At 39.0% G+C, this 17,524-nt stretch overlaps 1 protein-coding gene across 4 annotated transcripts in view; it reads left to right on the top strand.

The window, feature by feature from the left end:
• The first annotated feature begins 853 nt into the window (after positions 1-853).
• LOC146311420 (coiled-coil domain-containing protein 85C-A-like) overlaps positions 854-17,524 on the top strand; it is a 51,820-nt gene continuing 35,149 nt past the window's right edge. For 2 of the 4 annotated variants that reach the window (XR_014772336.1, XM_084743286.1), the window contains exon 1: positions 854-1,785. Coding sequence is in view for 3 of the 4 variants with exons in the window: in XM_084743286.1 (XP_084599412.1) it covers positions 1,113-1,785 (673 nt within the window). In the remaining variant the exon portion in view is untranslated. The remainder of the gene's footprint in view (positions 1,786-17,524) is intronic. The other 2 variants (XM_084743285.1, XM_084743284.1) reach the window with 2 other exon arrangements.

Genomic DNA, 17,524 nt, shown 5'->3' with positions numbered 1-17,524 from the left:
ACAAAGGGTGAGTGTGTAATTTCTACATTTATGCTTTTGGACCTGTTTTGTCCAGAATTTTCTGTGTTCCAGTGAAGGTGTGAGTGAGCCAGGAAAAAAAAAAACATTAAATAGGGTCAATCATGAAAACATAACTGATTTCATATTTAATTTTAATGAAATTTCGAGCAAGAGGTAATGCTTGATTCTGTACAGGCAGATGGCTGTCAGAGGACTGCTCTGTATTTTGAATGATCATGATGATGCTTTAAAGCTGTAGATAGCAACAGTTAAATAAAAATTAAAGAAATCACAAGTCAAGTCAAGTTTGGGAACCACTGCCTCAAGGTATGCCTGTGTCCTGTGCATAAATGAAGAATGAGTGTTATTTGATAAATATTTCTACATAAATAAATAATACTACCATAATAATACTGTAAAACAAGACATAGTTTAGGCCCACTATGCTTGCAGATGCAAAAAGAGTTATTTTGTGAAATTTAATGTATTTTTAATATGTTGCAACTGTCCCCACGGTTGGGGTCAGTTTCAACATCTGACTTTTTCCTTTCAGATAAATATTGTAAATGATATGTTACATATAATTATCTTTAAATGTTATCAGACAGATGTAAGTATAATATAATCAGGATTTGGTTGTCCTGGTCCGAAATGTCAGAGTAACAGAGAAAAGTGTTGCAACCATCCCTAGTCTCCCCTGCCTGCTGAAACCAGTCATGATGCAGTCCTCCAGTCACAGAATCTGAGCTAGGCTTTGGCCGAGTAACAGACCCTTCAGGTCCGTGGTGCTGCCTGTAGAGGCCGCTGTGTTCCTGTCAGTCAGTAGAGAGTCTCTCTCTCTCTCTCTCTCTCTCTCTCTCTCTCTCTCTCTCTCTCTCTGTCTGTTTGTCTGTCTCTGGTCTCCAATCTTCAGAAATTGTCTCACTCTGTCTCCATACTGAACTTGCAACGTTTAATGTCCATGTCAGAGACAGCAAGTGTGTCTGATGTGGACCTGCCTCTGCAGCCCGGTGTGAACTCCATCATGGATCTGGTCTCCAGAGTAACCTCGCCGTCTCAGACCGGTTAGAGGACCCGCTGTCTCTCAGGACGACATTAGAATTAGCAGGGACATGGAAGGGGCGGAGGTTAGCCAGCTGTCCGACGACGAGCTGCTGCTGCTTGGGAAGGAGGATCTGATCCGGACGCTCAGGAGGCTGGAGAACCGCAACATGGACCTGATGCTAGAGCACGGGAAAATGATGAAGGACGTGAACCGGAGCCTGCAGGTCCACCTCCACGAGATCCGCACTCTGAAGGAGGTGAACCAGAAGCTGCAGGAAGACAACCAGGAGCTCCGGGAGCTGTGCTGCTTCCTGGACGATGACCGGCAGAAGGGCCGGCGGCTGGCCCGGGAGTGGCAGCGCTTCGGCCGCTACACCGCCGCCGTCCTATGCAGGGACGTGGGGCTGTACCAGCACAAGCTCCAGGACCTAGAAGCCAGTCAGGACGCGCTGAGGATGGAGAACCTGGAGCTGAAGGAGATCGTCCTGATGCTGGACGAGGAGAGGAGCGGAGCCGGATCCCGGAGCTCCATCGACAGCCAGTCCAGCCTGAGAGACCTGAACGGCTCGGTACCGGTCCGGGACGTCGGTGATGGGAGCAGCACATCCAGCACCGGTAGCGTCGGGAGTCCAGACCACCACCACGGCCTCCACAAAGCATGTGAGGGGAAGACCGCAGGTCTGAGGAGGTCTATGGACGACCTGTCCGCCTCTGTCCTCCACAGAGGACCTGGACTCAGCGGTAAGTGATGCTCTGAGCTCATGGTGCTCCTGCAAGAGTTTAGTTTAATCGGACCTGAAAAGTTGAATTGGCAAAGAGAAAAGAATAGAATAGCAAAAGAAAATTGAAGAAGAATAATTTAATTAAATATTTTAGATAAACTGAAGGATCCTTAATGGGATGACAAAAACTAATTTCTTACACAGACTGCATAATGTAAGCCACTTTAGGCCACTTGAAAATTGTCTTGTGGTTAACAATACATCAAAATGGATTGATATATTGATTCAGTGTTCAATGATCCAATATTATCAATGCAAAGTGAAAATATTGATCTATATCATCAACTTTAAGATACACCTTTATTTTAAAATTTACTATGACATGTCACAAATATCTAGAAGAGTTCAATAATAAAATTGTTAAATCACAATTTAGTTGCCTTTTGTGAGTTGACATAAATGGAACTGATTGAGTTAAATAGACAAGTGATATTGTCGGATATCAATCACGGGCCTCTGAATTGAATCAACTTGACATCTTAACATGGCAGACTTAGTGATATCAGGAAACATTGTGTCCTATTGTTTATTTAATATTGTATCATGATGAAACTTGTCATTTATAGCCCTAGTATTGTCACAAAGCTGTTTTTCTTGAAGTGTGGACAGTATTATGTGTGTGTGTGCGTGCTTGTTTGGGCTGCTTTAAGCTGAGCAATGTACTAGTCTGTCCTGAACTGTAAGGAATTATTATTTGAGAATCTACTGTAGCCACATCAATGAGATAAAGGACTGATGACTGAGTGCCTGTTATGAAGTAAGAAAGGGCCTGTGCTTTATGACATACATATTGACTTTTAGGTTTAAAGCATAAGAATAGAATAGAGCTACATATTGTAGCTGTTACCCTGACTGTATCACTGCCCTCGTGTCCAGTGCATTCTGGGAAAGGCAGCAATGCTTGACTTAACCCATGACCCCCTAACCTCATAGCAAATGCCAGGAGGCCCATGCAGCAACAGTGTTTTAATTATAGGGATATTTTACCCTAAAATGAAAATTCAGTCATTATCTACTCATCTTCATGCTGGTTGACGGTCTTCACTGTAGATCCTTAGCATGGAGCCACATTCATGTGTACATGCACTCTGTCTGAACTGGCTGTGTGTGGTGTGACGGTGTGCAAACAGCATGTTTGTCTCGAGACTCTGGAAGACTTGGAGCCAGATGAGCAGTATGGAGGCATTTTATGTTTTTTGGGGGTTTGTTTTTCCCTTTGACTTCCATTGCTTGGAGGATTCTGCAACACTGTTTCTCTGTGAAACTCAAGCAGTGTTTTGTGGACTGACAAAATAAAACCTGGCCTTCAATTGGCATGAAGGTGAGTAGATGATCACTGAATTTTCATTTCTGAGTGTACTATCCCTTTAAAGCCACTTCAGATCGCAATTAATAGTTTTAGCTTCATGATACCTGAAACACACACTTTCTTCTCACAGACTGAGCTGATGTATTCTAGTCACCTTGCTGTTTGCTCATGCTCAGACTGAGTGACACCGTCTGGCCCCGTTCGGCCTGGCACAGATGGCCCCAGCCTAATTACCTCAGCTCATTAGCAATGAAGTCAGATCTAATGAGGATTTAGCAGCTTGGCACTGCCAGCAGGACGACACTGTAAGCTGCATTAGCAAGCCACTGAGCTGAAGGCACAGCTGGAACTGGGTGGCAGCTCTTTGACACATTCCAGCAGCTCTCAGTCTGTTTTATGATGAGATGAATGAGAGGAAAAGATTAGATTGGGATTAAGTCTGCAATTCACAGCTCAACTGGGATCACATGCTACTGGTAGACACACTTGTTTAGCAGGTTTGACCATCTGAAGCCAAAACCTGCCAACTGACTCCTTAGCAGTACAAAAGATGAAGGCCTAAAAAATGTAATTATCTCATTATCCAATCAGCTTGTTGTCTGAAAAGTCTGGCTTTCTGTATATCTCACATTCTTCTAGTTCTGAGGAAACAAAACTGATAATATTTCACACAGTAAGAGCAAACAAACAAGCTGAGCTATATTAGACATAGTTAAGACTTATATCAGACCTATAGACTTAGTTATCAGACTTAGTTTCATACTTAGTGGATGTTACTTATTTTCTAAGTAGAATATTAGACTAAAAACAGAATGACATAGACTGAGATGTAAACACTACATTCTGCTTGAGTTGACAGACAAGGCACTTAACTGCTGCTCCAAAACACTTATATATCTTCCATAGATAAGCATTCAGCAGCTGATATCACCTATCACTGCAAGTACTTTGTGTAGTGTAGTGTGTAGTTACTGCCCCTGATAAAGGATAACACTGCGACACAATGTCGTTCCAGTATTTGGCTGTTTTGCCTTCAAGTCTTCAGACAGGATTGTGAGTCAGACTGTTTTTTCATTTTCAGTTTGTCTATTTGTATTAGACTGACTGGATGATTTCACATGACCTCACTGTATTCAGTCTGTATTGGCAATGTTTCCACGGTAGGAACTTAATGTGTAGTTAATGTCTTTTGTTTCCGTTGTTATTTAGGGTGTAGTCACAGAGATAAATTTCAGCCATGTTCTGGGCAATAAATCAATATTATATCATATCTTGATATAAGACTAGATATTGCGATAGATTTTGGATATTGCTATATGGTATCTTAAGTGTTTTTTCCTGGTTTTAAAGGCTGCATTACAGTAAGGTGATGTCATTTGCTGAACTTACCAGACTGTTCTAGCTGTTCTATTATCTGCCTTTACCCACTTAGTCATTATATCCACATTTCTGATGATTATCTGTCAAAAAAAATCTCATTGGGTTAATGTTTTCTGAAAGTTACCCCTACAATATTGTGACTATTTCTAGGTATTTGGTCAAAAATATGCTTCCACCCCTTGGAGTACACTAGAGCTGCAACAATTTATCAATTGTTAATTGTTATTAAATCAATTGCCAACTATTTTGATTATCAATTAATCTGTTTGAGTAATTAAAAAAACTTTACATTCACTGATTTCACCTTCTTTAATGTGAATATTTTTTGGTTTTCATCTGACAGTAAACTGAATATCTTTGGGTTGGGGATAAAACAAGACATTTGAGGACGTCATCTTGAACTTTGGAAAACACAAATTGACATTTTTGACATTTTAAAATAAACAACTATTAACTGATGTCTTGAGAAAATAATCGTCAGTTGCAACCCTGAAGAACACATGTCACAACCTACATGATAAATAATTATCAGTGTTGACCAATATCAAACTTCATTATAGTGATAGGTTTTGCAACTATATCGCTCTGGCCTATGTAGTTTGCAGTATTTGCAACAACTGATAAATAATTTGTGTGTACATATTTCGTGAAGAGGCTGTGGGTACCAGGGCTGCTCGATTTGGTAAAAATTTCATATTGTAATCATTTTGACTGAAATTACAATTGCAATTGCGATATGATTAGTGGAAATGACTTTGCATTAAAATTTTTATGTTCCCTGAAAAAAAAAAATCAGATTATGATGATGTGATATTTATAGAGGTCTTTACTAAACAAACATGTTTTCTTTCATCTGAAGAATAAGATTTGGAGCCCAGGTCATCTCTGCATCTCTGCAGCACATCATTATTATTAAATTTGCTTTTTAAATGTTTTTTTCCTTGTCAAATAATTGTGGTGTGGTTCTGGTTCTGCGATTTGGATGCTGCATGTGGCCATATTGTGATTTTTTTTTTGTTGTTGTTATTTTCTTTTTGATTGTGATTAATTGTGCAGCCCTAGTGGATACTAGCCAAGCACTACAGGAGAGTGTGTTCTAATACACATTCAATATTCAGATTCAGATTCAGTTTGGAGTATGGTACTTCTTACATTAGATTTCTCAGTAATATTCCGGTATCATATAGCCTGTTTACATCTGGTATTATTAACATGCATCATGGGTGATCAGATCACCTGTGGACAATTCTGAGAGCATCACTTTACACCTGGCTTTAGATTGTGTCTCAAGTGACAAATACTTCTGTACATCATCCTTTTGCCAAATGCTGTTATTATTTTTAACCTGAATTTGTTGAATTTACTGTCCACAAATGAGACAAGAATCAGGCTGGAAACAATAGATGCTGCAGGAGCTGAGTGTTCCTGGGGGTGGGGACTCACTGATTACTCTATAGAAACACAACATTAGAGTGGAATTTACTGAAGTTGGAGCATATTTCATATTTCAGTATTTTCTGGCTTTCCCTCTGATATGCTCTGACTGCTCTGCCCCGACTTGCAGAATATACAAAGATGCACAGATAGCTTTACTTGCTGCTAAAGTAACAGTTATTCTGACAACAATAGCCTAAAGCTTAAATAAAGCTTTATTAGCATTAATAACTTTATAAAACTTCCCATTCCTGGTGCTTCAAAGCTCCTGTGCTAGTTAAACTCCTCTGGTGCTGTGACCTTGCGGACCACTAGTTGCACAGCTAACAGTGGCTACAGTTAACTGCAGTTAGCAGTGAATATTGTGAATATTATACTTCATCTCTGCTATATTCTGCCAATAAATCCCTGTAAATCTTACACACTGGACCTTTAAGCTCCTGCAATGGAAAAAAGGACTGATGTTTTATATTCCACGAACTGGGTTGCATATTTATTTAGGTTATGTAGAGATTTACATTGATTTTGGCTGACAAATACTGACTGAATTATTATGCTGAGAATCACATGCCAACCATCATGGAAGTAGTACTGTGCCATGTAGAAAATTTGGTTGTTTAAACAAATGATGTTGCTTCTACTATATATACTCTTTTTTTTTATATACTTTTCTTATTGGGCAGTGTGTTGTTTTTTTCAATGTTAATACAGGCTTGGTTGATGCCACCAATTCCACCTATGGAAACAACCATAAATGCCCCTAAATTTCAGTGTTTTATGGATGCTTGTTTGTTTGAGTACTGTGCTATTCCATGGCTCAAGAATATTCTAATGCAAGGTTTCATAAGTTATTATGAAGATGTGTGGTGGTCTGAAGACATGTTTAGTGGCTGGTGATGGTGCTGCAGTGGAAGGAAGGGGCTGGTATTGTTTTCACCTTGAGACTACTTTAATTGTACTTTAACCTGTTGGGTCCGGATTTGGACACAGATCTCAAACTCTATGTGAGTCTGTGTGTGTAATTGTGGCAAAATGATTGGGTACTACCACAGAAGCAATGGGGCCAGAAGTAGGGTCCATTGCACCCCCACTATGCGCCCCAGTACTCAGGCATCATGGCTGGTGTGATCTCATAGCAACATGGTTATTGTAGTGTGGCTGCTGATTTGACTGTTGATCAATACGGTCAGTAAGTCGAGCTGCAGCCGTGACACAGTGGTTAGGGTACTTTAGCACATTTCCAAGTGAATTCACACAAGGTTACATGGGTTTTGCTGCAGATAAATCTCAGCAAATAAGGCAAAAAGAAACCATGTAACTCTCAAAGCAGCCACAAAGGATGAAATCTGCAGCATTGTGTCACGCCCAGACTTTCCAGTGATCATGACTGCAGTATTGTAGCTAGGCAAAGTAGTAGGACATCACAGTACATCATATGTGTACAGGTGCTGCAGACAGTTGATATTCATAATGAGAGAACAAAACTGGAAAACAACATAAAACCTGCTGTGAGAAACAGAGACGATGGTTACGCAATGCAACAGTCCAGCACAGAGTAGAGTAGGAGATTAGTAGAAGGATAGTAGACAGGTCTCCAAAGACCAGAGGCATGATGAGAAAGCACTGACAAAACACTCACAGTATCAGACTGTGAAACCCCCCTAAAGTTTCCTTTGACCAGTGTTGTCCATGACGACAAAATATAGTGAAACCCAATAACTGTGTGCAGTGGATATTAATGATTTCCAGATGAATCCTGATGCTTGTATTGGCCTTCTAATCATTCCTGTAGAATCACCATTGCCATTACTTTGTTTATATGGAACTCTGAGAGCAGAACTTCAATCTCCAAACTCAGTAAGTTCTTCTTTTTACTGTTTGATGCTATTTTCATGAATAAACACATCCTGACAAATGGGTCAGGAACTGTATCCTTATATGGTATTACAGGGGGCATTAATTATGCCAATTTATAAATCTCAAACATGCACTCAAACACACAAGCAGATCATTTGTAGTTGTACAAGCCCAACATATGAAAAAAGTAAGGGTTGAGAAAAATACGAAAAAGTTCTTGCATGAGGAACTTTGTTTACACCCTGAAGAAAAGAAGCAGCTGTCCTTTTACAGTCCAATAAGAAACATTTGAAGACTATTTTGATATGGATCTCTGCATATTTCAGTACCAGTTCAAGCTGCTGAACAAGACTCAGCTGTCAGACTTGTTGACAGTTAACCTCACACTAAGAAAATCTTGACCCCAGCTTGACAGAAGCCAGACTGGGGATATTTATAGGCCATGACAAATGTGGAACTAAATGCAGTGGAGCTGCTTGGTGACTCCTCTGAGCTTCCCTGTGGACTGGCCTCTGGTATGTTTTCACATCTTTGCATGTGTCTCCACCTCAACCTCAGGTGGTGCTGTGACCTTACATGACAGGTCAGCATCACATGACTTGTGTCTATAATGGAGACAAAACCACCAAATGCACATGATTAAATAAGACTGATAGAAGATAACAATGCTGGAGCTTACTGAAATAGTAGGAATGTGTTCAGAATACTTTTTTTTAGCCATGTTAGCAGGAGGGCTCTGGGGATGGAAATGTTAGTCTGAAATTTGGTTGGTCCACCTCTATTTTTGGTCCAGACTGAAACACACTAAAGGTGTTTCCACACCTGCCTTGTTTGGTCTGGTTAAAATGGACTGTGATCCGTTTGCCTATTGAACCCTGGTGCCAACCAAATAACTAGACCAAATCCTCCTGAAAAGGTGGGTCTCTGCAGTTTGTGGTGTGAAAGCAAATAAACCAACCACAGGATTTTATAATTGCAAATGTAATTGTAGCGCGATTTCAAAAGCTAAGCTGCTAATAAATCCATCTACTGATTGTGAAATCTGTTCAGGAGAGGATCGTATGATTGACATGTATAGTCTATTTATTAAATTCATTTAGTAGCAGGTAAGTATAGCGCAAGTATTTTTCCCGATTAACAGGCCAAAAGCTGTTAAAACTGCTGTGCTTTTATCCTACTGCCAGACTAAAAAGTGTGATAGCACTCCCACAGTAATACCAGCTGTATGTCACACACACAGAAAGAGTTGAATGAAGGGCGATTCACTGCTTTTGTCACTCACTCTATCTCTCTGTCTCTCTCTAAATGAGGGAAAACAAAAATCCTGGTGCTTTCTCCTTATTCTTTTCCTCTCCTTCCAACATTTTGTAAACTCAATATCTAAACATCTACAGTCGGGCCAGCAGATGCAACGCAGCAGCGAGCTGTCTCTGTGTGGACATTACACACATACCAGCCATTACAGGTCAGCGAGGTGCACACAGATGCACAGTGTCCTGTAAGCTACAAGATGCCTCCCTTTCATCTTGTTTCTATCTGTCAGTCATGAGCCACAATTGACTAAATAATACTTACAATTGTTTTTATTTTGTGATCTTAAATAACCAAATCTGAAGCATTAAAGTGCTGCGTAAATCTCTGTCAGTCACAGGAATTTGATTTTCCCATGTGATGATGCAGGATGACAGTCACCAAAATTGTCCAATCAATGAGTTACCGTCAGTCTGTAAAACTGCATGTTTCCTCCTCTTGGTTCATTTGTAAAATGTCAATGTGAGCATGAACCGCACCAGGACTAAAATGCAACTATATGTCTTTTTTTTTTCTTTTGGTCCGGACCAAATGAACTGAGCAACAGGTGTGAAAATGCTCTTACTCAACAACTATTGGATGAACCTTTGACTTTGTGGATCCCCTGACTTTTCCTCTAGTACCACCGTGAGGGTGACATTTGTAGTGCTTTGCAGTGAATTACAAACACCTATGGGATGCTAGTTCAAGAAATTCATGTTCCCCTCAGGATGAATAACAAATGTTAGCATGCTAAACTAAGATGGTGAACAAAGTTAACATTATTTTTGACAAACGATGATATTAAATGACCTTGATTGTTGTTGTTAGCATGCTAGCTAACAGGTCTTTAGGTCAGTGCTTTCCAAACTTTTTTTCTGGGGACCCACTTTTTAAAACTAACAAACCATCGCAACCCAATTCACAACAGGCCATATCAAGAAATTCTAGGAAAAGCTCCTTCATGCATAAATGAATGTTCCACGCTATATTTACTGCCATTTCTGCATCACCTTATATTATCTTGACACGTTATTGAAAACATATAGACATGCTAAAACAACATCTGACATTTTTGCCTACTTCATAAATGAGAAAAAATAACCATATTAAGGCAGAATTAACATGCTCTCGTATTTTTCCTCTAATCAGTAAAACGATATACATGCTTTATAAAACTGGAGTCCCGGTCTTTGGGAATGACTGCTTTAGGGGAGGGAGATAGCAGGTCTCAGTATGTCACAGAAGTGGTATACATCTTCTGAAAGCTGGAACTTGAAGATTAATTTAAATGCCTTTCAGTACTGTTTTTGTAGTCAGAAATCTGTAATAATAACTTTGTGATTTTGTTAGGCACCTATTCAAATAATGGAAGTTTAGAATGCATAAAGGCTTAGAACATTATGATGGAAGTATATGATAACCCTTAACGTTCTATTAATTGCAGTTAATTGTTGCAGGGTTTATTACACTGATTTGATGTGAAATTTAATAATTTTTGTCAACTCAAGAATTTATAAAAAAGCTCAAAAATCCCTCCCACCTGTGGGTCACAACCCAGTCTTTGGGAATGCCTGCTATAAATCACTATGACCCTACAGTTATCAGTCCTGATGAGAAAGTCCACATTCTGTGACAAAGCTGTGAAGTGTGTCACAGTGTCTGACCTGCACAGGTCACACCAACAGCTGTGGCTCTTGTTCATGTTTGTGTGTGTGTGTGAGTGAAGATGCTGCACACTGTACTAAATAACTAATCTAACTAATCACACTCGGAGAACAAAACATTTCAGTGTTTTGTTCTGTTTTGTTCTCTGAGTGTGATTCTTGGAAGACACCAACTGTGCAGCGTTGACAGCCACCATGGAGATAAGAGTCCGATTGTGTTTTGCTGACCTCTGTGATGAAATCCAGAAAATTGTCCTCCAGAACCAGTTCTTTTTCTCACACTGTTATCATTTGGCTCTTGTTTCAGCCAGGAGATAACATTTCAGTCCTGCTTCCCACACCTGTAGAGACTTAACATGGATTTTAACTTTTGTTTTTACCTGTTCCATTGCAATATGTCATATTTTACTTTACATTTTTAACACCTCGAACCATAAATCAAGTATAAATGCTAAAGAGTCAAAATAACTCCTCAGAGCTTGATGTGTTAGCGTGCCTCCCAGAGTTTCCAAAGATACCTCATATCTGGATTTTGGGGACATGTGTATAAAACATTGCACAAGCCATCTAGAATATTTCCAATAGATGGTGCATGAAGTTGTTTCCCCTAACTCTAACAGAACCAGAATGAAAGTGTAAGGGGAAAATCTCTAATTATATAATAAATAGCCAGGGTATCCAAAGGAATGGTTTCACATTTTAGAAAATATGCATACTTACTTTTTGCAGAGAGTTAGGTGAGAAGATTGATATCTTAGCCTTGAGTCAGCTCAGTTTCATGTTCTCCTTTCATTCATAACATTTTAACCCCAACTCTGTCTGTCTTTAAATGATCCTGAAGCTGAGCTAACCATAATCTGTCAGACCTCCAAAGGCACTGGAAATCTGCAATAATAAAAACAAAAGCTGTTGTTCATTTGCCTTTAAAGGGAAAGGAGAAAATAATGCAGATGTTACTTACTAAATTCTCATAATATTGACACTGACATTATCCTGGTTTATTGTGTTTTTATTACATAAATGGTGCTTAATGTTCCACCTCAAGTCTGATTTGCCACTGTATTGTGTAAAGTATTTCAAGTAAATACTGTGTGAAGCAGTGGTGGAAAGAGTACTGAAAATCTGTACTCAAGCACAAGTACTGTTACATTACTAAAATATTACTCAATTATAAGTAAAAGTACTGGTGTGAAAAATATTTAAGTAAAAGTACAAAGTACTTGTCTGCAAAACTACTCCGACAAAGTCTCCTAAAAACTCGATGTGGAAAGACAGGGCTTTTCAGCAGCAGCCCCACAACAGAAACGCTGTCTGTATGGCATGTGAGCCGCATCAGATCAGTGAGGCAGCCATCACGCTCAAGTACATGCATGTAGTGTGAACAAGGTGTTTATTTTGCAGAAGAGTTGTATTTAATACTTGGTGTAAACCTCCAGTATCAGTCTCTGTTCTTTGACCTTTTAACAGTCACTATCCTGTCTCATGCAAACTGTTTTAATAAGATACTCATCTGTTTCCTCAGTTGAATGTGATGGGAAATGCAATCGTTGACTGAATTATGTCCACACAAAATGATTTTTTTGAGTCAATGACAGAACTCCCAAGGTCCTACAGAGTACAACTTGAGATCTATGCCTGTAAGGTTCAGGTCAGGTTGGGCCTTACTTCTTGCATATTTCACATCAGGTTTGGGCTGTGCTATATTTATTAATTTATTAATTAATTCATTTTAATTTTTCTTCCCAATTTAGTTGTTGACAGTTCCAGTTCCCTACATGTATTGTCCCTGTCACTGAAAACCCCTACTGTTTGGTACATAAAGGGAAGCTTGTTAAGAAAAATGTAGAAAAATGCTGAAATATGCTAATGAGGGATGGGTTCCAGTGGGGTTCAAGCAGAATTTTGTTGCTTGGGCCTTTCAGGCTCAGCTTTTCAGGCCTGATTAGAATCCTTCTGCAGAGTTCACATCCTGAGTCCCATGCTCACGTTTGTCAGTTGTCACCACAACTGACGAAGACAACCACCAGAGATTTGCAAAGTCATCAACAAGATTTCAGTCTGAAGCAGTTGTTGATCACTGGCAGATTAGTGCCTCACAGTTGTTTGCATCCATGCCAAGCTTATTCTGTAGTAACTATAAATAAGCACGACTCCCAAAACCCACATACAACAATCCGTCAAGAGAATTGGAGAACATGTCTTATAACGTTAGGTCAGCATAAATAACAGTTTAAATGGTCTTCTAAATCGTTCCAGAACAGACCTCTGGGGTTTTAATCTGTGCTGGAGGGAACACCATTACCTTTACAAAACTGTTTGGCTTAATGTTCATTGACTTCAAATACTGCAGATCAATGGGCAGATCAATCCCAAATTATCGATACTTCCGATACTACATCTTGTTTTTGATGATTTATTCTGGCATCAACAGGATCAATCCCAAAATAGGGATCCATTTCAGTTTCTTCTTCTTAAAACAGTAAAATACTGTTTTAATTCCAGGGAAGAGCAGAACTTCATATGCAAACAAGGTTGAGTTGTGTAGTCAATGTGTTCTTTGCTCCTCCACTGCTGTCTGTGTGCACTCAAGCAACATGTGTATCATGCCCGCACAGCGCACTGTGGTGCAAACTCTGACCAGACTGATCTGACACACAGTGACAGGTGAATGAAAGAGGAGCTTCATTTGGAGATATTTTACTGCTGTGAATGAAAATGTGGAGTAGGAAGGATGTTCGCTATAACTTTCTTCAGACACAGAGCAAAAGATCACAAGAAAGAACTTGAAGCTGGAACAGAGAAGAGGAGGGAGAAGAGGGAATGCCTGCACATCCAGACCCTTGACACAGAGACAGAGTTGATAGACAGTCTTTGTCAGAGAGGTTCAGGCAGGAATATCCAGGTATACAGTTGTTAAATTAATATTTTAGCCAAATCAGATCTTCAGCATTGATTAATGTTACATTTTCAAACTGTAACTGCCAATCAATAGCTGTTATTTAGTGGACCAGTTAAATATCTGACATTAAAATAAATATTCAGCCCACTGAAATATATTGTCTAAATAAATACCCTAATTGTCATGACATTGTTTTCAAAAAGTAACTTAAACTTTTTGTATAATAGTGAAAGGATACCTACATTTAGGCATATTTAGCATATTCATGCATTCAGCTCATAAATAATGGCACATAAGCTAAATAATACATAAGCTTCTTTTGATAATAAAAAGTATCATAATCGGAATTGATATTGGTGATTGTGGCCTTAAATTACTTGGTATCGTATCGAAAGCAAATTTTGTGGTATCGCCCACCCTTACTACAGAGGTTCTGTCTGATATCATCAGTATGTGCAACTAGTTTACTAGTTAGTTAGTATACTATTAGTTACTTTCCACATCTGAAAGAAAGACACAGGGATTTGAGGGCAGTATGTTTTTTTCTCTTTGCCAGACTATTGATCATGTCATGATTCATCGTATTTATGGTGTCATCCTTTACTGCGGTCCCGACCCACCCGATTAAGAACCACTTTTCTAAGATATCAGTATGCTGTATAATTAAAGGGATATATCACCCAAAAATGAAAATTCAGTCATTATCTACCCATCCTTATGCCACTTGAAGGTTGGGTTTAGTTTTTTAGCTTGGAACCATGTTCATGAGTGCATGCACACCATCTGAGCTGGGTGTGTGACGGTGTGCGCATGGCATGTCAGGGCTATAAGAGACCTGGATTACACCAGACGAGCACTATGGAGGCATTGTGGGGTTTTTTTCTGTTGTTGTTGTTTTTTTTTTCATACAATCAGCAGTGAGTAGATAATTACTGAATTTAAATTTTTGGATGAACTAGTCCAAACCAGAGACATAACTCCAAACTAAAAGTTCCAGAAAAACACAGTGGATAGACATGTCCTCTTGTCTTATTGTTTTTCCTCCTCTATTACCCGTTCATGTAAAATGGATCATTAAAAAACAACATTAGAATTCGTCAGAGCCTCCTCAGAATCTTTGTTTCAAGTGTTTGAATGCAGGAAAGTTTTTTTTTCTGCTAAATGATCATATGTTTTATTTTTCCTCCACTCCTGCAGCTCATAAAAGCCACAGTTGTCTTTCCCCCGGTTCAGCATTGCTGCTTTTAACTCCTTAAGGAGCCTGTAACTGGGGCTTCCCATAACTAGCTCATTGACAGCCTCTCAGTGGTCCTCTGGGGGCCCACAACTTAATGTTGCTGCATGGTGCAAAGGAGGGTAAGAGCCATGTGGGAGGACTGGGAAATGTGCTTCTTGAGACAAAACTGCATCTTAATCATCAAGTTAGATAAAACCAACTGTAGCTTTTTTGCCATGAGACACAACTTTGTGTGTGCAAATTCAAATTGTTCCACATTCACTGTGATACAACCAGTTCTGTCTTTTTTTATGACATTTTTATGAACTCTATTCATAAGTTATGTGGGAGCTGTGCATATTTGTTGTAGGAGGTTTACTAGTTGAGCTGAGTGAAAGGTTGAATGACGCTTGACTTTTTCTCCCCTGGTTAGAAAGACAGGAGTGTCTCTTGGTTGTATCTGTGCAGGGCATCTCTTTGAGAGAGAGAGATTGTGTGTGTGTGTGTGTGTGTGTGTGTGTGTGTGTGTGTGTGTGTGTGTGTGTGTGACAGATTTACAGTGTGTGATGGAGAGAGAGACTGTTGTTATGATAATGAGGTAGCTTGAGAAGGTTTTTGTCTCTGTGTGTGGAGCTATGAAAAGGTTTGAACACACCATGGGAGAATGAGCCTGTTTCTATACAGCAGGGTTAGGGTTAGGGTTAGGTCTGCTGCTGCAAAGGCAGAGCAAAGAACTGTGTGGCCATTAATGCATGAATCTGACTGACTGTGTCAGTGTTTCTAGGGAATTCTGTTATATTACCCATATACCCAAAATATCCCCTCTTCAGCTTCCTGTATTATTATTATTATTATTATTATTATTATTATTATTATTATTATTATTATTATTATTATTGTTCACTTTTTTCTCTCTTTGTATTAACCCTCTTTTATATTTAAAGATAAGTTTGGTTCAAGAAATACATTTTAATATCATCTGTCCAAGAGTTAGAGGAGGAGAATCATACCACTCTCACGTCTGTAGAAAGTACAAAGTTAGAGGTGGTGTGGTGTCAGTCTTGTTATCTAACTGTAAGTGAATAAACATATTTCCCCAAATTTTTAACTATTCCTTTTTTATCAGTATTCACATATCATATCAAGTGTACTTGCCAATCCCCTCGATTTTCCCGGGAGACTCCAGGGAAGTCTCTTCAGGGAAGGCTTTTTAACAGAAATTTTAAACAGAAATGTGCACGTTTTTCTAAGAACAGTCTAATTAATATACCCTGAAAAGTGAACTGAGTGACTGAAAAGTTGTACTCAAGTTCAAGTACTGTTACATTGCTAAAATATTACTCAATTATAAATAAAAGTACTGGTGTTAGAAATATACTTAACTAAAAGAGTATTAGTTACTTTTACCTGTTAGATTTCCTCATTTTCAATTTCTCTGGTCTTTTCTTTTTGTAATTTTAATTCTGACTCCATCAGACAAAACAATGTCAAATGAGGAACAATTACTGCCATGATGACTGATTAAATATCCATGAATACTTTTTTCATTAGTTAAACTTGTGTATATCATTGTTTTCATTGGTCTGATTGTGATCAGATCACCTGATTGGCTACTAAAATGCAGATGAAAGGTTTGGATATTAAATCAAATTGTACTCAGTACTCAACCATGATTTTAAAAGTAACTAAGTAGATTACATATTGCAATGCATACATAATACATAAGTATGAGTAAAAGTACAGACTTGAGAATCTACTCGTTTTTTTAACCTTTATTTATTCAGGGCAGGTACACTGAGAGTTATGCTCTCTTTTGCAGAAACGCCCTGATCACATTCACACAGTTACTCAATCACACCCGGAAGCTTCCCAGTACAACCACAGTCTTATCTGCCACTGAGAAGCTCCACTGGAGCTGTTGGGATTAAGAGCCTTGCTCAAGGGCACCTCAGTGGTGGTAATGAGGGAGGGGCAAGTGCTGCCTTTCACTTTCCCTACACAGATTTTATCCTGCCAGTCGGGGGATTGAACTGGCAACCTTCCAGTCACAAGCTCGCTTCTCTAAACTTTGGGCCACCACTATGCTCATAAAAGTACAAGTACCCAAAAAACTACTTGATTACAGTAATTTGAGTATTTGTAAGTAGTTACTTCCACCCCTGATTATTGTAATCAAATTCAAAATGAGGCTATTATGTAAGGTAAAATGCTGTTGTGTTTTCTAGCTAATAATTATCACTAATAAGTCATCTGCAGGCATCTATTTGCAAGTTTGTTGTTTCTTTAAAAATCTCCAAAATGCAGGAAAAACATTTATGAAACTCAGATTTTTCATTTTCAAATCTTGCTATAGTTTTTTGGGGGTCTCAAGGATGGTGGCTGAAAGACTTCTTGGTTACTGTGACCAGACATCCTCGCGGTGAAGCAGTACTTTTGTACAGTGACTAAACTGTAAGACAGAGACAATTTTTAGTTCAGCTGAAGCCAGTATGAGGATTTAACATCATGAGTTAGCTTCATTAACAGTCAGGTTAAGTGATATCGAGTGTCTTTGTTGTGGCAGTTGCACACATGCAGGTGTTTATACATTTGTAAAGCAACAAAACTAGATGCAGATTTAATAGATTTAATTCATGCATACAAGAT

Source organism: Lutjanus erythropterus, chromosome 18 (genome assembly GCF_056507025.1).
Source record: "Lutjanus erythropterus isolate fLutEry1 chromosome 18, fLutEry1.hap2, whole genome shotgun sequence".
NCBI lineage: Eukaryota > Metazoa > Chordata > Actinopteri > Lutjaniformes > Lutjanidae > Lutjanus > Lutjanus erythropterus.
Note: the sequence above shows the minus strand (reverse complement) of the source record. Positions and strands in the feature narration are given on the sequence as shown.